The sequence below is a fragment of the Sinocyclocheilus rhinocerous genome, unplaced genomic scaffold (genome assembly GCF_001515625.1).
Source record: "Sinocyclocheilus rhinocerous isolate Xijiao unplaced genomic scaffold, SAMN03320098_v1.1 scaffold263, whole genome shotgun sequence".
NCBI classification, from domain to species: Eukaryota; Metazoa; Chordata; class Actinopteri; order Cypriniformes; family Cyprinidae; genus Sinocyclocheilus; species Sinocyclocheilus rhinocerous.
The window spans coordinates 2,599,515-2,620,715 of NW_015645086.1; the positions used below are offsets into that span (position 1 = coordinate 2,599,515).

Below are 21,201 nucleotides of genomic sequence, written 5' to 3' on the forward strand. Positions count from 1 at the left end.
CCTAATGTGCAAATAGTCCTAAATAATTGTATTTGAGACATGCAGTGGTAAAGATATACAGGTAAGTATTAAGGCCAGTTTGAATGGTCCTACACTGGATAAACCTTAGCCTAAGCTGCTATAGGTAACATCCGAGTCTAGAGTCAAGGTAATGAGAAAAGGGACAAACTTTCTAGGATTTAGTCGTAGCACAACCTGGCTGATATATGCTTATGTAATCACCAATAAGGTCATTAAACTAGCTAGCAGTCAACGTGTCGCCAAAGCAAGATGTGACGCTATGTTTTAAAGTAGGCCACGGTAACCACCCCCTTAGATGCCCAAAGCCTCGGAGAGGAAAGAGTGTGAGAAACAGAGGACGGAGGAAGATCACTCACTTGTTAGAGCCACATTCTTCTTGTTAAAGACAAATTCCTCCTGAGGCAGTTTATTTAGTGGCCATTTTGGTAATGCTAGTTTCCAGTCATGCAAGTACAACTCCTCTCTACTTTAATATGGAGATTGCCAAAACTGTTTGCCAACCTTTCAAAAATGTTAAAATCACCCAGAAACAATGATACAAAAATCTAAATGTAGCTTCTTTAGCTTTATAAATCAGATTAGTCTAGCTAATATGCAAGCAAGTTCAAAAACAGACCAGGATGCCTTAAGGCGATTGGCTCTTTTGAAAGGCGGGACTTCCTGTCCTACAGACGCCATTTTGAGTGTTATGATTTCTCATCATTCATTTTTCTATTAGTGGGCTTTCTCCTTATGCTGTATCTGATAAGATCAACCAATAAATTACTTGCAAATGTGTAAAATATATGAACCTAGCCCAACTTTCTACTCGTTTAGGTCACAGAGGAACAACATGACTATCACAAAATGGACATCAAAACTGATGAGCTTCATCTACTTCTATAAAAATCCAATATATGGGCACTGATCTACTATATGAAAACATAACATAACTTCAGTTTTCAGTCCTTCTCATTTCCCAGAAAGAGAAACTTTCAGTGACACTGACCTAATTAGGTTCTTTCTTTATGAGGCAGTACAGAAATGCAGGAAGATCGACTGCTGCTCTCCATTCTGGAGTTGGAATTCACCTCATGTGCAAACACTTTCCTACATATACCGCATTTACATGGTGCTTTGCAAATGGCAATGTGTGCTACATCTGTGAACGTGACCGTGAAAATGACGTGAGTTGCCTGAATGATGTCCAGAGAACCAATAAACAACTCATAATAAGACAAGTGCATATGGGCTCCAACCAGGCAACACCATGACTGAGGGCTTGAACCAAAAAAAGTGAGTAATATTCACATTTACAAGAGCTCTAGCAAAAAAGAAGCCATTAAAGTAAGATGCAACAAAATGCTACAATATCTTTCATTGTGACTCACATCCCATGCTATAAAAGTGCTTTTTCTTTTCCCATAATGCCTTCTGTGCTCATTAGGTTCAGGGAGAGCGTATGATACGCAAAATAATAAAGTAATTTTTGACTCATGTGGGGTTAGGGTTTCCAGAGGAAGCTCAAATATTGTTTCGATATGAACATGCATGTGATCTTAAAGGAGAAAAGCTGCCCTGTCTTTTAAAAGCAAATGTAGTGCAATGCCTCAAACAATAACGACCACATGAGCTTCGAAAACAAACAGGATCTTTTCGTCAACCATGGGCAACTTTATCCACAAACACGCTCAAACACACACACACACACTGTGCCTTTCCAGTTCCTCACCAATTCCCATCACCCCTCACCCCAATTCATGACCCAACCCTCTCCTCCAGACAGGCGCTCAGTAGTTGTCTCTTGGCCAGGCTCTCGTGCGCTGGCGGTTGTTTCGTTGGTTGTGTCCGTCCTGCGAGTCTCGCTGCTGCAAGAGTCGGTCCTGTGACTCGAGTCCGTTAGCGCTGTGGATGCCACCAGGGTGGTTACGGTTGGGCGGGTACACGTCCCGGTACGGGTGAGGGTGGAGGTGGGGTTCGTAATCATCTTCCTCCTCCTCCTCCTCATCTTCCTCCTCCTTCTCTTCCTCATCCTCCGGGGGGTGCAGGGAGCTAGAGCCGCCTTGGCGGAGGGAGCGAGAGTCACTGGCCTCGTCGGAAGGCATGAGGCTGTCCTGCTCCCCCTGCTCCTCCTCCTCCACTCCCCCTCCACCCCCGGCAGGCGACAGCTGCTGGTTCTGAGACAGAAAGAGAAAGATGACAACTCTGAACCATTCTGAGGTCACACGTTTCCTCTTTCTGTTTCACTCCAAAGAAAAATGACTCATTTAGAAGATCCCGTAAAGACAAAAAACACACAAATATAAAACACGTAATGTGCAGAGAGGTGGAGAGAAGTTTTAGGAGTCAAGTTTCACCAATGAGGAAATTTAAAGTGACTGGTTACTATGGCTTTGTTCATACTGCACACAAATCGGATTTGTTTTTTTAATCCGATCTTAAAGACTGACTGTCCAAGCTGTCATAATCGATGAATGTGTTTTGGATTGGGGTTGTCAGAAGTGCTTATGCTGTCCAGACTGAATGGATTTGAGCCACATGTGGCAAGAATCTAATTTTTGCTGCCTGTCTGAACAAAGCCTTTGGGTTCTAGGTCTAAGATCAAACTGCTGTGCATTATAGATTGCTACGCATTTTCCTCTGGAGCAAAAAGATTCAGGTTAGTTTCAGAAACAAGGAGGTTGCATTCAAAGGGAAGTTAGAAGGGTTGTCACATTCACAAAGCATCAGTCTGTGTGGTCAGATACAGCCTCTTTTCCAAAGTCATAAAATCAACGCATTTCTTTATAACACAGGAAAACAGGCAGCTGTATCTGCTTTGTGAACTCAACTTATGAAGGTTCTACGGTGTTAATATCAATCAGCAAGGTGCATAAACAGAGCAGTCTGAGATGACTGTGTGTGCAGCTCGCTCTAATACCAGCAAATTAAGCGAAAAGTGTAGAGGGGTAAGTGCATAACACGATAGAAATCATAGAAAAAGTAGGCCTTGTCAAATGGAAAGTTTGCACTGCCATATTGAGGTTTACATCATTTGACAGAAAAAGTTTCAAAAAGGAGTGAAATGGAAGTGCCAGAAAGCATGTGGCTATTGCCCTGAATTTAACCCAATTAATTTCTAACCTCCAACCCATAGGAATGCTGCCTACACCTTTAGAAATTCAGCCTCAACTTTTAGAAATGTTGCCTACACCAGGGGTCTCCAACCCTGCTCCTAGAGAGCTACCGTCTTGCTAATTTCAGCTCCAACCCCAATCAAACACACCTGAACCAGCTAATTAAGTTGTTCAGGGTTACTTGATAATTATAGGCAGGTGTGCTGAACAGGGCTGGTACTGAAGTCTGCTGGATGGTAGCTCTCCAGGAGCAGGGTTGGAGATCCCTGTCCTACACCTTGAGATGTGCCGCCTACACCCTTACAAATGGTTAGGTAACCCTAACCCTAACCTCCGGAGCCGTGTGGGACACTTTTTATGATGGGTGGATGCGCTTCATTGGACTATTGAAAAATAACACCCATTCACTGCCATTATAAAGCTTGGAAGAGCCAGGGTGTTTTTTAAATATAACTCTGATTGGATTCGTCTGAAAGAAGAAAGTCATATACACCTAGGATGGCTTGAGGGTGAGTAAATCATGGGGTAAATTTTTTGGGGGGTGAACTATCCCTTTAAAGACATGCTGCCTACATCTTTACAAATGCTACCTACATCTTAAAGATGTAATACCTACACTGCTAGAAATGCCGCCTACACCTTCAGAAACATTGCCTACACCTTAAAGGTGATGATACACGGGGCAACTTTTTGAGCAGTGTTGCTGAGTGATGTAGCTTGGGCACTTTCCCATTGAGAATGGGCAACAAATTTCTATCTGGGTACTTTAAATGGGTCGTGTGCCCTGTGTCTCACCTGGTTGCCCGTTGATGGCAACATTGCCCAAAAAGTTGCCCCGTGTATCATCACCGTAAGACACACTGACTATATACTGAAAAGGACATTTGAATGTGCTTTTGGAGGAGTTTTCTTAACATTAAAAGTAATTTTAAGGCCTGTATAATTTTAAACAAAGCTTTTGTATTACTCCCACTGGGCTAATGCTGTTGCCACATAAAAACTATGAATGAGCTACATGCCTCACCAACAACAGCATAACAAAATCATATATTTGGATATATGATTTTTTTTCCAGTGGGGGATACCAGATGGCCATTTCCATTTGGAGGTGTTGAAGGAATTGGAGGATGTAAAGAAGTATCAGGGTGGGGAAAGGTAGACTGACCATCCCACCTACTCACCGCAGGTTTGTAAGCGTTCATTCAATTAATTCCTGTGTTTCAGAGAACTGCAAAGATGTCAGGCATGAATGAGACACAGAACAGACAGATTGAGACTTGCAACATATCAGTATTACAAGCATCTGTGGACCCAAGACAACTAAAAGACAGAGTGAAAATATGGAGTAGAGGAAAGGACAGAACAGACAAACATTTAATGACCACTTTCCTGTTGTCAAAAAGAACAATTATTATCAGTTTTAAAATTACACATCTGTTTTGTTAAACGCAATATAGGATTGACCAGTTATTACTTAACGCAGAAGAGTATAATGGAGTCACACGTTTTAAATATACAGGGGGTTCCAAAAGTCTGAGAACTCTAGTGCCAATACCTTTATTTTGCATTTTTTAATTTACAAATAAGTTCCACAGTGCCTGTCTATCTTACAAACTGTGTCCCATATACCAGTGAAAATCAGTTGTGACCTGAAACCATTTTCTGTGAAATTGCAACTTTCTGACTTTCGAGGTCAGCTGTATAAATTAGATAGGATCTTAAATAAGGTGGATACATACAAGGATTTATACATCACAAATATAAGATATGTTTCTCAAACCTGATACAAATACCATCTATATTCTAGATGATTATGTTTAGCACAGTCTCTGGACTCTTTCCTGGCTGATCGATGAGGACACATACTAAGTCTGGTGGCCTCTAGTCTAACTAACTTGTTCCTTTTTAAAAATGTAGTCATTGCATTTTTAAATAATAAAGCCAATACACTGAATATTTATCATATATTTGCTGGGTATTGTGAATATTGTGATTTAATGTGTTAAGTTTTCTTAAAGATGTGCCATTACACTAGTTTTGCAATCCCTTTGTGTAAACTTACTTTGATTATCCTGAGAGTCAAAGGCACATGAAAATTAACATATAGCTCTCCTACATATCTTTATATGTGACCCTGAACCACAAAAGCAGTCTTAAGTCGCTGGGGTATTTGACACTGGTTTTGTGGTCCAGGGTCACATATTGAAACTCTTTAAATGTTTCCGCCCATTCACACAAAGCCACCTTACCTGTAGACTGGAGATTGCTGAGGGTGGGGTCATCAGATTTTGCTCCAATTGGTTGAGAGGGGTGGTGCCGGGCAGATGAGTGGCACGCCAGTAGACCTCCAGATATTCAGCGAGGTGCTCACAGGCATCCTCCAGCTGGTTCTCATCCAAAATGACATCAAACATCTCCTGATGGGGAGACAGGGTGGAGGAGAAGATGACATGCGGGGGATGGAATTAGAAGATATTATATAAAATATCTTATGATGGTGGTCAGGTGATGCGAGATGACGTTGAGCGACAGGTAGGATAATGGCTCTATGGAACAACATGCAACATGATTTTTGTCAGAATGTGGTTTGAAAAAGCAAGCATCTACAGCACTAGAACTGTAGCAAGGCCAGTCAATCAAGTGAGAATGAAGAACAAACATTTAAAATTACACCCGATCACTAACAATGTGAGACTAGAATTTACCTTCATTTCCAAATAACACACAATAAAAAGACAATTTAGTCAAACAGATGTGCCCTAAATGAAATGCCCTTAAAACCTGCAGTTCTCATACTTGCAATCCTTGCAAAACTAATCAGGTCTATTTATATATATATATATATATTTATTTATATAGAGGACAACAGCTAAATTATGTTATAGATTTTGAATATTTCATCAAAACAATTAAATACTGTTGTCATTTATGCACCCTTGTGTAGCTCCAATTTCCATGCAATTGCAATGAATGGGTACTTTCAGGCTTCAAAAAGGAAGCAAAAGCACCATAAAAGTCAACAAGTGTCCTGAAACAATGCAATAGCTTTGCATGAGAAACAAAAGTTATGAAAATAGTAACATCCACCCTAGCTCTTATTTGTGAGGCTACGTGAAAGAACATTCAGAAATGAACCAATTCATTACAAACACCCCTGAAAAAGACTCAAGAATCAGACATTGCTTATACTTTTATGGTGCTTTTGTGTCCTTAAAACTTGAAAGCTCCAGTCCCTATTTCTTGTAATTGCACGGAAAAGAGCAATCGTTATGGTTTCTCAAAATATCTTTTGTGTTCCAGAGAACAAAATGAGGATTTGGACCAAAATTAGGGGGAGTCAATAATTTTGTGGAAAATTATTTTTTGCTACCTTTTTCGGTATATAATGCAATACTTTGCCAGCCCTAAAAACTTCAGCCTATCTCCTTCTTTTGTAGGGGAAGGAAATATTGTAAAAATCCAAAACTATTATCTATGAAAAATGGATCCTGACAACATTACCATACTAACAGTAATGTTGAATCTACAGTGTTGTAAAACACCTCTCTAAATGATGCATGTGTGTTTGTGTTAAACTTCAAGAACTTACAGGAGGACATTGAGTCAGTTTATCTGCTGCCATCATCTGAACATTGAGGTGTTTGCTCTGTGATTTACCCCTCGACTTTATCAATCTCTGTAGGACCTGCCAATAACAAAGAGAAATCAAAGAAACTGGGTTAGTTTTGACAATGAAGTATCTACACTGAACAAAATTATAAACGCAACACTTTTGTTTTTGCCCCCATTTTTCATGAGCTGAACTCAAAGATCTAAGACTTTTTCTATGTACACAAAAGGCCTATTTCTCTCAAATATTGTTCACAAATCTGTCTAAATCTGTGTTAGTGAGCACTTCTCCTTTGCCAAGATAATCCATCCACCTCACAGGTGAGGCATATCAAGATGCTGATTAGACAACATGATTATTGCACAGGTGTGCCTTAGACTGGCCACAATAAAAGGCCACTCTAAAATGTGAGCCTAAGGCACACCTGTGCAATAATCATGCTGTCTAATCAGCATCTTGATATGCCACACCTGTGAGGTGGATGGATTATCTCGGCAAAGGAGAAGTGCTCACTAACACAGATTTAGACAGATTTGTGAACAATATTTGAGAGAAATAGGCCTTTTGTGTACATAGAAAAAGTCTTAGATCTTTGAGTTCAGCTCATGAAAAATGGGGGCAAAAACACTTTTTTTTTTTTTATAAAAATTTATATAATTTATTAATATAGTTTATAATTGTGTTCAGTGTATTTTGCTGTTGACAGAGCGGAAGCTATTTTTAAAATATATTTTCAGCATATTCCTTTAAACAGTGTACATGTGATCATCAGACTTACCTTTGGAGAGGTGACTTTGACGTACACAATAATAGGAGCTAACGAGGTTTTAGCTAGCTGTGCTGGATGGTTAATGGTGTCCGCATCTAGAACCACCAGCTGAAGGGTTTTGGCCAGCTCAAATATTCTCTCGATCTCACTCTGTACCTCCGCTGAGTGGGCAAACAGACAAATAGCGCCCATAAAACATTAAGCCCAAGAACAAAAAAGGGAGAAAATGCTCAAAAGCTCTAATGTAACGACAGAGCTCAACGATACAGATTTTGTCTGCTAGTTTGAACAATTTTTAACTTAATCTGCCAGATGCCGTTTTCATTCTTACAGTTTTTTACAGAATTTGCGACAACAGTGATCGGTACATCGCATAAAACCAATTGAGTATGCAATATCAACACATGGGCACATGACGTTCTGGCCTTGAGCCATCTTTATTGGTGAGCACTGAAGGGTGTACATTATAGCACATCTTTAGTTTGTGATGCTCTCACCCAAACTGGTTCGTGTGTTAGACCTCTCCATGATGGGTCTCTTGTTGAGAACCGATCTCTTAGCCAAAGAAAGGTCAGCGGTCACTCTGGTTATAGAAATCCTGTCCGCATAACAATACATTAGTGCACTTAATGATGTGAAAGAAAGATCCCTTGCTCAAAACTATTGTATGGCTTTCAAATAAATGAAGTACAATCACATGAGTTGTAGAGACTATTTTTATGAACTTGACAAATACTGTCACCATAAAGACGTAAGAATGAGTAAAAGTTGACAAAATATTCTTATACGTCGTATACAGACCAAAAATGTGCCAAGATGTCTTTTAAAACTCACCGTCCATCAAAGCGATGTTTGAGAAAGTCAAACAGGGCTTTCTGCATCATATCTGTCACCTGTTGACAGTCACGACACATGAGACAACGAATTTAAAAGACCAATTCAGAAGGCTGTATAATGTTTAGTGCTCACCTCGTAGCCCTTCAGTGAAGGTCCAACCAGAACCACAGGCCTCATGGACGGCACCACATCATATGGAGGAATGTGTTCAGTCTAAGTGAGAAAGACAAGAGTGGCAATGTTATATAGAACTACAGCATTAACTACAACTACAAACCTGGATTAGGAACGGTTTCCGTAATGTATCAGCACAGACTGGCAACATTCGTGGTACAAACTGCTATATTTTCTGAGATGCATCAGACGTTGCCAGACATTGTCTTATTGTTTACAGCATCTAGAGCTGTCACAGAAACAAGTGCGATTTCTTAAAGTCTGCGTGAACCAGAAGTTGCTGCTGACTTTACTTCAGTATTGTGACATATTTCCAACTGAAATGGAATATTGAATATAGGGCAGGGTTTTATTTTAGCGCATATCCTTTCCTAACGGTTGGAGTGTCATGTCTAAGGATATTCTACCCAAGCCATTAAACTGACGTCATCAGAGAAGGAACGCCATTCCAGAGCGGAAGCAAATGTTCAGATTTTGATTAGCAAGGCAATTTTTTTTCAGTGGATTGAATTGCACAGATTAATTGTTCACCTCAAGACTAGCAATGTGCGCTAACAAAGTAAATAGTGTACATTATGATTTCATGCAGACTTTAAGACATCTAATTTACGGATATTTTATGCACGGTACTCTAAAAAAGTCTTAACAGTCATTCAAATAAATAGAGGCCTTGTTCTGGCATACAATACTGTTCAAAGGTTTGGGGCCAGTAAGAAGACGTACTTTTATACAGCAAGGATGCATTAAATTGATCAAAAGTTAAAAAAAATGTATCACATTTTCCACAAAAATGTAAGCAGCACAAGAGTTTTCAAGAAAATGTTTCTTGATCATCACATCAGCATATTAGAGTGATTTCTGAAGGATCATGTGACACTGAAGACTGGTGTAATGATGCTGAAAATTCAGCTTTGCATCACAGGAATAAATTGCAATTATAAATATATATTTAAATAGAAAACAGTTTAAAATTGTAATAATATTTCACAATATTACTGTTTACTATATTTTTAATTTAAAAAAATGCAGCCTTGGTGAGCATAAAACATAACATAAAACAACATTTAAAAAATCATACCAAACCCAAACACAGTAGTATTTTTTTTTAGCAGTTTTGTGTCTTTTTTTGGGCAGAGATGCCAAAGGCTATAAGCTATAAGCACCTCAATAAATTATTTTCTCAAATCTGACCAATCTCAAGGAGAGATTGTTATAAGATATCTAACACAAATCCATATCAACACACCTACCTGCTTTAGCTTCTGTTTGGCTTTTGAAAACAAGAGAACACATCAGAATCAGCATTCAGAAGATTTTAGAAGCAACATTTCTAATATTTACTCTATTCTGAACTTTTACTGGTGTTTTACTGGGTTATTCTATTGTATTTGACAGTGGAAGCTTAACCTGCGACAGAACATGCATTACGTTAAGAAGAGGAGCAAAGAATAAGAACAAAAGCAAGGGAAGAATAAACTCACTGATCTTCAGCCCTACTGATATTTTGCTCATTTGGGGCAGCATTCCCAGCCACACCCCCCCCCTGCAAAGCAGCATGGCACCCAGGCCCTGTCATACTTACTCTCACCTGCAGATGGCGGCGTGGATCTCCAACCTCCTGATACCATGTCGCCCAGGCCTGAGGAGGAGTTACCGCTTTTCCTGCGGAGAAAGACAAACATTATCACCATCACAGAGCAACAGCAAATGCCTTTACAGAGCTGGTAAGCTATTCTGGACATTACCAGAATTGTCAGCTTCATTAAAATATTATCATTGAGACATATTTTGGCATCTGTAGTTGGACAATCTCAATTCCCAGCTGCATAGTATGCAAAAAGCAGTACTGGAACAATACACGACCCACTGCATGTATAATTCTGACATGTGCAACCACTGGACACTTTGCTTTCCTATAAGGATAAAGGGACTCAATCATCAGATTTGGTAGGTGGTTAGATTTTATATGAGACAACTTGATATGTGTGCAACAAAAGATATAGCTTAAATAATAAGAGGATTAAGAAAAACATTAAATAAATTCGGTAACACCTTACAACAAGGTTCCATTTGAGGAATAGTTTCCCAAAAATGAAATACGAGTTTGTTTCTTCATCAGAACAGATTTGGAAAAATGTAGCATTGCATCACTTGCTCACCAATGGATCCTCTGCAGTGAATGGGTGCCGTCAGAATGAGAGTCCAAACAGCTGATAAAAACATCACAATAATCCACAAGTAATCCACACCGCTCCAGTCCATCAGTTAATGTCTTGTGAAGCGAAAAACTGCATGTTTGTAAGAAACAAATCCATCATTAAGATGTTTTTAACTTCAAACCTTTACGTCTAAAATATTAGCCCTCTATTCATAATAATGTTTTCTGAAAAGGTTGTCTCGTCTAAATCAGGCGAGAAATATGCACAGATCAAGCACCAGTTACAAGCGGAAACAGCCCAAAACAGTTTTAAACAAATATGCCTGTGGGTTTTGATGTGAGACGACAACAGAGGATGGACTTTTTCCACTGGAGGAAGTGTTATTATGGATTATGGACCCATATTTTGTCCAAAAGCAATGGTTTAAAGTCAAAACACCTTAATGATGGATTTGTTACAAACATGCAGCTTTTCACTTCACATGACATTAACTGATGGACTGATGGACTGGAGTGGTGTGGATTACTTGTGGATTATTGTGATGTTTTTATCAGCTGTTTGGACTCTCATTCTGACGGCACCCATTCACTGCAGAGGATCCATTGGTGAACAAGTGATGTAATGCTACATTTCTCCAAATCTATTCTGATGAAGAAACAAACTCATCTACATCTGGGATGGCCTGAATTTTCAGCAAATTTCCATTTTTGGGTGAACTATTTTTTTAGCAGTAGCTAACAAAATTAGTTAACATGAATTAACAATGACCAATACCTCTAAAGCATGTATTAATCTTAGTTAATGTAAACTGCAATATTTACTAATAAACTACTAAAATCAAAAGTTCTATCTGTTAATATAATTTAATGGACCTGCAAACGTGTCCATATGTAATCAAATGTTTTCATGGATTAAACTTCTGAAATAGATGCAACTGTTCACAGTCTTGAGAAAGAGAGACCTCTGTTGTTTCTGCTCCTGTTTCAGTCTCATGGCCTCCAGTCGGAGGGGGCTGGGAATGAAGCTGATGTCTGCCCCCTCTTTCACCAGCCTTCCAATCCACCAGTCATTATTGTACTTCTGCAACACAAACACAAGGAAAAACATGCTCAGCACTATTATGATGCATTATTATGGGCACTGTTAGCAAGAAGGACTGACCTGCAAAACCTTTTACACATTTGTCTGCATGTATTGTACATGCAACTCACCTCTTTAATGTGCAGAAAGTCTTTGGCTTCAAAGTTTATGGCAGCACCCTGAACAGGACAGTCCTCATCTAGAGCCCCGCAATAATTCACATTCGTCTTCACTGCGAACGCTACAGGTTTGGACTGCCAGGGAAATCAACGTTAATAACATCATTTGCATTTTTACAATTATAATTTTTTGCCTGCAGCAACGAGTACTTCAACATAAGCAACTATCAAGAAACGATGAAATGATCCTCTTAAAGTTTACAATATTGATCTAAATGCTTATAAAATGTTTACTCTAAGCACATTTGTATGGATGATCCCGTCCCAACACATTTCTAAAGCTACATGCAGACTGACACTTTGTTGTTGCCCACTATGCAAAAAAATAGAAAAAGCTCATTAAAGAAGAGCTTGAGGAACCTTGGCTCTCTCGAGCTGCAGCTGGGCCTGGCGTTCGGCTTCACGCCGATACGCCTCGCGGTCCTCCTCCGCTGACAGGTCGGAATCCGAAGGTCTGCTCGTGTATGAATCGGCTGAACCCTGCAGGAACAAGGCAAGCCGAGAACGTTTGCCAATAACGGAGAAATGAAAAAGCACAGGAAATGTGTAAACATGTGGAGGAGTGTAAACAAAGTGTAAACATAGCTTAGCTAGACATAACACTCATCAATCACCACAAAACATAGCTACAGGAAGACAGAATTCATTAAAAATAAAATAATAAACCATTTAAACAAAACTCTTTTGGATTCTAGAAAATGGGCAGAAGTTTACAATAAAGAAGTGGCACAAGAAACATGCAGACATGTAAATAGCAAACTGATAAGCAATTATTGTGTTTCTAGAAACACTTAAACATGAAGTTAAACAATATGTATGACACGTTCTACTTTATATGTAAAGCACATTTTTGGCATAAGTGCTCGTTTATGTGGTACTTATAATTATTTGTAAATTAATGAGAACCTAAGAGCTCAGTCCACACATAATAAAACCATCTATGTGCACAACAACATATAAATAATCCTTTAAAATAAACCTTTATAAATAAACAAGTTGTAAAGCAGATACTAAATTGTAGATTAACACTATACTGCTAAAAAAGTGTCTGCTAAATGAATGTACAGTAGATACTCTATTGAAATGTACACACACCGGCCACATTATTAGGTACATCTTTTCAACTGCTTGTTAAAAATCTAATCAGCCAATCTGATGTCGGCACTTCAATGCACTTAAGGCCAAGCATATGCACACAATCGTACGCGTAGCCTTTCAAAGTATAGTCCATTTGAGGTGTACGCGAACACAGGTGGTCGACACATATGCTCTAGAAAGCTTCATCTTTGTCCAGTGTCTGCTCTGTTTTTCTCCAGAAGATATGACCGATAAAAATGTCTTTGTACTCTTTTAAACTAAGGTTGCTGATATTTACAGCATTAGTTGGGAGCGATTTTTTTCCGTTAGAAAACTAAACTATCAGTATCGGCAGATATCATTCTGAATAATCAGCTATCGGTATCGGCTGAGAAATTTTGTATCAGTGCATCTTCTACAAAAATCGGATGGTGCGCGTACGCATGTACTCTTCTGGTGACAAAATTTGCATCATGCACACTATACGTGGACCATCGTAAAAACCGAAGTATACTTTGGCCTTTAGGCATGTCGATTTGATCAAGACAATCTGCTGAAGGTCAAACCGAGCATCAGAATTGGGAAGAAAGTTGATTTAAGTGACTGAATGTGACATGTTTGAATGTTCATGAATTAAGGCAGTTCTGATGGCAAAAGGGGTTCCAACCCGGTACTATCAAGGTATACCTAATAAAGTGGCTGGTGAGTGTATATTTATTATATGTAAACACTGTGTGATTTACAGCATTATACAGTATGTGACCCTGGACCACAAAACCAGTCATAAGGGTCAATGACTATTTGTATTTTAGTGCACAATGAGAGAAAAAATGTTAAATGTAGATAAAACTCTTGTTGCCGTATATGTTCCTCATTAGAGATGTGTAAAAAGCTTAAAACACTGTTCTTTTTCCTGTACAACGACTGGAGCAACACTGGAGCTGAAATGCTTATGGTCAGTAAGTCATCAAATGCTTTTCCAATGACAGGCAGAGGCAGCTTCAAACAATTCAAAGAAACGTAGATTCCACAGGGGTAAAAATGGAACCTGTACACTACAAATGTTGATAATTCATAAAATATAACTGTGATCTGTGGCATAGTGATCGTAACACTCAGATTTCATCTGTACGGCCTGTAAGCTGACAGATTACTACAGCACTAGTGCGATGAGCCCGAGGCAGTCATGTAACGCTCAGAACAATGATTCGACTCTAAATAATGAAACAAAAAAAAAACACCCAAATATACCAATAACAGCGGAATTTGCATTTCAAAGCAATGCCAACATTTTCCCTAACAATGATGATAACAAAGTGTAATCCAGTTCTAAAATTTGTGCATCCAGACCAACACCCTCACAAACCTTACAATACCTATTAATCATACAAAACAATAAAAACAACCTCTCCCTGAAATTCAGACTCACTGTCCGCAAATTCATAACCAGGTAAATTCCACCTACCTTCTTCAGGAGAATGGTTAATGGGTTGTTTGTAACGCTATCTCATTCTCTCTGAGCTCAAGAGTGACCGCAGTACCCTCAAAGCATAGTCCTTTGGTTGGTGGCCCTTTCCTGGGCCACTCTGAAGATTGTTCCTGGTCCGAGAACGATCAACCGGCGCTCAATGCCAGTCAAAAACAACACCGAGATTCAGCACCCAAAACAGAGCAGTCATGACTGCCCTCAGAACCTCACAGCAGCGAGGGAGAAGACGAGAAACAGAGAGAGCGAGCAAGAGAGACGGAGAAAGAGAGAGAGAGTGTGTGGAACTCTGCAAGCGGGTAGTACAAGCTGTTAGAAGAAGGAAAAATGGAGGAAGGGATGAAAATGAGCACCTCGGGACTAGCCAAGCTGCAGCATGCAGAATGCTTTGGGAGAAAAATGACTGAATCTCACTGTGGACGGAAATAAGGAAGCTTAAGAAAACACTGTACTAGCATCACCACCACCACCAACAACTTTTTCAGCTGTATTCACCACTATGCCATGAATAAGAATCATATAAGATATAATATTACAGATTATAATAAGATACCTGTAATTATATGCTGCATATTCTAGAATTATATTCTATTTATATTATTTTTTATATTACTAATTAAATAAGTAAATTTGTAATATTGACCATGTGGCTCCTTTGTCAGGTCAGGTGTTCTTGCCTCCATTGAAGTACTGTAAAATGCTCTTTTGATCATTATAGAGTGACAATATACAATTTGTAAATAAAATGAAATAAGAAAAAGCCAAACAGAAACGTTTACATTAGTGGTTTCAGACTTTCTGACCCTACTGTACATAATAAAATTTAATAATAGCAAAAAAGATAAAGGTTTATACAATTTCTGAAATGAATATATGAATGCATATGTAAAATATTTAAAATAAAAAAGAAAATGTGCACTATCCATTGGTCACGTTGTTTAATCATATATATATACACTTTATCTATTTGTAATATTTAGCTGAGTGGAAATCTCCAAAAATGCACTCCTCCATAAAGCATGCCAGTGAAAATCAGTGCCATCTACACAGTGTTCTAACATTTTGTTTGAACAATACTATATTGACGAGGTATGAGGTAAAGCACACACACACACACACACACACACACACTCACACCCTTATCGACTGTATTCACGACAGCCGATGAAAGAAGAAAAAAGGCGAGAAAGTGCAGACTCTAGCATATTTAACTCTCTCCGGCTCTGAACAGAAGGCTTGTTTTTGCAGAATCAGCTCTTTCATTGTGAGCGGCGTGTCATCGCCACTGTTTCTGTATAGCATTCCTCCAACATAATTAATCTTCCTCATAACAAAAACATAATTGAGCATTTCGAGAACCACTATGCTATTCTCTTATTGGTGAAAGATATTGATTTAATGGAGATATATTGGCTAGCTCACAGAAAAGCAAAACAAAGAAAATATGCCACGTGTTTGTACATTTCAATCTGTAGTGTGTATTCAGTTCTGAGATTAAAGGGGTCATATGATGCGATTTAAATTTTTCCTTTCTCTTTGGAGTGTTACAAGCTCTTGGTGCATAAAGAAGATCTGTAAAGTTGCAAAGACTAAAGTCTCAAATCCAAAGAGATATTCTTTGTTTTTGTTCAGCACATTGCTATGTGGTTGCTAGAATGTGCGGATTATTTTAGCACATTGCTATGTGTTTGTTACAGTGTCCTGAGTGTTCTTTTAGCACACTGATATGTAGACCATCCAGGTACCTTTGGGATACTCATTTCAACATAATACGATTGGGACACACTAATTCTAATTTTGAATACTTAGGATAGAAAGTTAGCTAATCAGAACACAGCATACACGACTGTAGCACACTGTTAACTGGTTGCTGAGTGTTCTAAGTGTTTAGCACACTGTTTGCCTGGGTGTTAAGAGTGACTTATGTGGTTGCTTATTAGTGTTAGGGGTTTGTTCAAATAATAAAGAGCAATAATTCTTTGCAATATAGACCTTATGTAGCTCCGCCCCTTTTCATCGCTGCATTTGTTGTCTTCTGTCTTCCGGTTTTGTATTTCCTACAGCATGAAGGTAAGATCTTACGAATTAATGAAAGATCCGTTGGTTTTAAAATCTTCCCGGTCTACTGACATTTGTTATGACATACGCTTCAAACATTACAGTGCTCATGATAACTTTCGTTAACTCTACAATAAGTATGGATGTATCGATGCACCTCAAGCCGGTTGAAAATCTATATAAATATGTGACGATTCAAGTCGGTTGAGATGTTAAATGAATCGCGATACAGTTGGGGGTGGGAGTTTATATGTATCTCTGAGGGGAACTGACTCTTCAGAAAAATTTAGATGCTATTTTCTTTTCATCTTGCCTCTGTATAAGTAAGAGATAATGCACAGCTAGCTGTGCATTAAACGATTTTAATGCATACCTGCCAGCCAATCAGAATAGAGTATTCAGACAGACCATGGTATAATGCATATTAAAGTATAAGTGTTCATAAGCGCAGCCAAAGATTATAGATATACAAAGATGGTCCACTCGTATTACTATGAATGGGGAAAAGTGCAACGCTCAATATGGCCTTCCCGCCTTCCAGTCAAAATAGCCAATCGTCAGTCTTTACAGACTGGTGGTTCTTTGAAGGAGGGGCTCTGTACAGATTTGCTTGTTCTTTACGACAGTCCCTGTTTGGCGACTACTGTGTGCCTGCACTGATTTTGATAGGAGAAATACCAGATTGCATTCACCGGTGAAGTGTAAGAAACTCAATATTTGTAAAACATGACATTCATTTAAAGGTATGCACAAAATGTTGCCTTGTTGTGATGTGTTCTAACTGCATGTAACATTTAATATGGTGACTCATAAAGTAATGGTCTTCGCTTAAAATAACAATTAATACATTTAATAATAAATGCAATAATAAATGTATTTACATTGGTTATGTAAGCTACAAAATAAGCAGAAAAAAGTGCTCAGCAGTTTTATTAAATATTTTGCACGACGTGACAAGAACTATTTATTATCAGTCATAATGCAAAGAACATCCACATCACAGCCCATCACATATCGAGTCCTTCCAGTGTCGTCCTCCGGTCTTTGCTCCGGTTCTGTCTCTAGGTGCATCCCAAATTGCGCATTTATGCACTATTCTATGACATTTAGTAGTATAAATAGTGCGAGGAGTGCATTCACAAAGAAAATTCCAAAAAGAAAAAGTGCACTTTAAATACACGGATCATGCACTTAAATAACTGAAAAAAAAACGAAGTGTGGAATGTTGGACACTTCATGCACTTAACTGTCACAGCTTTAATTACGTATCGAAGGGGGAGGGGCAATCAGACTCCGATTATGAATGACATAACCTATATATTGCATAGTGTATAGTGTGTCATTTGGGACGCAGCTACTGTTCTTCCAGTGTTTGTAACAGCGTCCTCTGGTTATCATTGAAACAGCCGTAAAGGAGGTTGGTTTCGTGAAATAATTGCCAATCTTTGCACACATGCAATAGCTGGAGCAAACTGCAAAAAACATGTTGTTAAACGTAATTAGAGCTTAAGCAACAAAAGTAATGGGACAGGTCACTTCAGATTTTGTTGCTGATTTGAAATATGTAATTTAAATGCGTGTTCAGAGAGAAGTTTTTGAGATTTCAGGACTCCCCCATTCATTTAGATCTTGGATGAGCTGCCTGGAGGCGTTGCAAAATGGAAAAAATTTGAATTTCCATCTCATTCAGCCCATCTGCTGCTTCTCTTTCATTCAGATGTTTTACGTAGTATAGTTTCACAAAGCTAAAGTCAGATCATTCTGTTTTTGCTTCAAATTTCGAAATTATAAAATCTAATTTAAATCAAAAACTGCTCATTGTATGCAGCCTCTTTTTTTGGATCGTGATTAATATGCAGTGGTTGCCTCTAATTTTAAATGAAAAGACCACAGGCAAAGCCAAAGTTTGTATTTTCCTTATAGGTTAAGAGATTTCTTTTATTTGTATTATTTATTTATTTGATTTGAGATTTGTTGTAAAATTTCAATTTAGTTTTGTTATTTGACATATTTCAATTTCACATTATAATGAAAGTGGGGGAAGTCGTGGCCTAATGGTTAGAGAGTCGGACCCGTAACCCAAAGGTTGTGGGTTCGAGTCTCATACCGGCAGGGATTGTAGGTGGGGGGAGTGAATGTACAGCGCTCTCTCCCACCTTCAATACCACGACTGAGGTGCCCTTGAACCCCCAACTGGCACCGAACCCCCAACTGCTCCCCGGGCGCCGCAGCAAAAAAATGGCTGCCCACTGCTCCGGGTGTGTGTTCACAGCTGTGTGTGTGCACTTTGGATGGGATAAATGCAGAGCACTAATTCCGAGTATGGGTCACCTTGGTCACATGTCACGTCACTAATTTGTCTTAAATCTCATTTTGTTAAAAAAAAAAAAAGTGAGGAAATCAGTATTGTGGATCATATCGCAACGCGAGTGAAGTGGATCGTTATATCCCTAGCAATGTGTAAATCCACTTCACCAGCTAATTACTCTTCAACAGCGATGCCATAGAAATGGAAATGACAAAAAATGCAAGTTCAAACACAATATTCTAAGGATGGCTGCTCGCTTATTTCTCTGATGCATAGATTCAATAACTTCTCGTTGTTGAATCATCATCATACTCGTCTGCTACCATTATGACATCACCATCGTTTTGGAAAAGGATGGAATTTGATTTGCTTCCTAACAAAAGCCCACATCCACACCCTCTTTTTCCGACTGTGTCCAAAGCCCCAACACAGCTGTGTGCAGATGTTTACCCCTCACCCCCTTTCTTAGCGAGTCTCTGATGGCAGATGAAGTTGGTTCACACCCACTCTCGCTTTCACTGCAACACCAAATATAGCACACAATCCTCCCCCCCACCCCACGGCTTCTCCTTTCCCCTTACAGCACATAGATCATCTCCCTCTCTGTGCGTAATCTTCATAGATTCACTGCACCATGGATATCATTTATCCATCAGACACCTTCATATTTTAACATCAAGATACGCCCAAGGTTATCAAACAACACCACCTCGTTGTGAGGCAGGCGGAAATAATAAGACATAGACAAGGCATAATAGTGTAAAGATAAGCAAATGCCTCAGTGCGTAAAATTACATTGCCGTGGGTGGAATGATGAAGGTGGTCGCTGAAATCGATGTAGCTGTAAAAAAAATAGAGGAGGAAATGAATGGAAGTTCTGGGCTGGTGAGAGACGTTCTTCTGGTTGGTGAGGCCATGGCGATGCTTCCTCCAATATTTGAAACTCAGCCCTGATTCTGTCAGCTCCAAATAACAGCCTCAAACAAAGCGAGTGGTACACATGGGAGGGAGGAGAGGAAGACACAGGGAAAAAGAGAGAGAGAGAGAGACAGGTATGGAAAGAGAGACAGACCAACGTGCACAAAAGTCCCATGAAAAAAGGACAAGTCTCTTGAGACGCTCACATACAACCCAAACAACAACTGTATCTTAAATACAAATTAAGATGAGTAATATTTTCCATCTAAATGTCTCACTTGGTTCATATGTTAAAATGGATTTGAACCCTTCTCCTTTCCCCTAACAGCTCATAGATCATCTCCCTCTCCGTGCGTAATCTTCATAGATTCGTTCTTCACTGCATCATGGATATCATTTATCCATCAGACACATTCATAATTTTAACATCAAGATACGCCTGAGGTTATTAAACAATACCACCTTGTTGTGAGGCAGGCGGAAATAAAAGGGAATAATAAGACATAGACGAGGGTCACGAGGCATAATAGTGTAAAGATAAGCAAATGCCTCTGTGAGTAAAACCACATTGCCGTGGGTGGAATGATGAAGGTGGTCGCTGAAATCGATGTAGTTGAAGAAAAAACAGAGGAGAGAATGAATGGAAGTTCTGGGCTGGTGGGAGACGTTCTTCTGGTCGGTGAGGCCATGGCGATGCTTCCTCCTATATTTGAAACTCAGCCCTAATTCTGTCAGCTCCAAATAACAGCCTCAAACAAAGCGAGCAGTACACATGGGAGGGAGGAGAGGAAGACACAGGGGAAAAAGAGAGAGAGAGAGAGAGATATGGGAAGAGAGACAGACCAGCGTGAACAAAAGTCCCATGAAAAAAGACACGTCTCTTGAGATGCTCACATGCAACCCAAACAACAACTGTATCTCAAATACAAATGTAGCTGAGTAATATTTTCCAACTAAGGGCCATCTAGTGTCTCACTTGGTTCATATGTTAAAATGGGTTTAAACAACACACTTCACTGCTTGTTGTTAGATTTATGGCTAAAAAAAAAAATTTCAAGATATATTCAAGATTCATACCAAGAAAAATGACTATATTAGCGTCCACTAACAGACAATATTAACACACTCTGCAGTTTTGTTGTCTGTTGCTTTAAATGCATGAGCTCTTTAAAGTCGGTGGATTCTGATTGGCTGTCAGTGTTTTTTCAAATTAATCAGCTGGAAAAAAAATTGTTTTGAAAGTGATTCCTTCCAAATGTATTGTTCCTTTGTGTCATTATCATTATAGCTGTCATTTGGACTTCACTATTCACATACAATTAGAAAGACTATTAAAAGTTTGTAGTTATAGTTATTGGCCATGGTGTGAATGGCCCTTAAATCTTTATAATATAATAATATAATATAATATAATATAATATAATATAATA

At 38.9% G+C, this 21,201-nt stretch overlaps 1 protein-coding gene across 3 annotated transcripts in view; it reads right to left on the reverse strand.

Moving 5' to 3' along the window:
- Positions 1-21,201, reverse strand: part of LOC107705735 (voltage-dependent L-type calcium channel subunit beta-4-like) — a 32,264-nt gene continuing 11,063 nt past the window's right edge. Inside the window, exons 3-14 of one of the 3 annotated variants that reach the window (XM_016509181.1) lie at positions 12,285-12,404; positions 11,877-11,999; positions 11,627-11,745; positions 10,095-10,168; positions 9,757-9,776; positions 8,465-8,545; positions 8,330-8,388; positions 7,993-8,093; positions 7,505-7,656; positions 6,706-6,801; positions 5,366-5,533; positions 1-2,177 (exon numbers count right to left, since the gene is read on the reverse strand). In XM_016509181.1, the coding sequence (XP_016364667.1) occupies positions 1,791-2,177; positions 5,366-5,533; positions 6,706-6,801; positions 7,505-7,656; positions 7,993-8,093; positions 8,330-8,388; positions 8,465-8,545; positions 9,757-9,776; positions 10,095-10,168; positions 11,627-11,745; positions 11,877-11,999; positions 12,285-12,404 (1,500 nt within the window). In that variant the 3' untranslated portion in view covers positions 1-1,790. Of the gene's footprint in view, positions 2,178-4,314; positions 4,345-5,365; positions 5,534-6,705; positions 6,802-7,504; positions 7,657-7,992; positions 8,094-8,329; positions 8,389-8,464; positions 8,546-9,756; positions 9,777-10,088; positions 10,169-11,626; positions 11,746-11,876; positions 12,000-12,284; positions 12,405-21,201 lie in introns of those variants that run through there. The other 2 variants (XM_016509180.1, XM_016509182.1) reach the window with 2 other exon arrangements.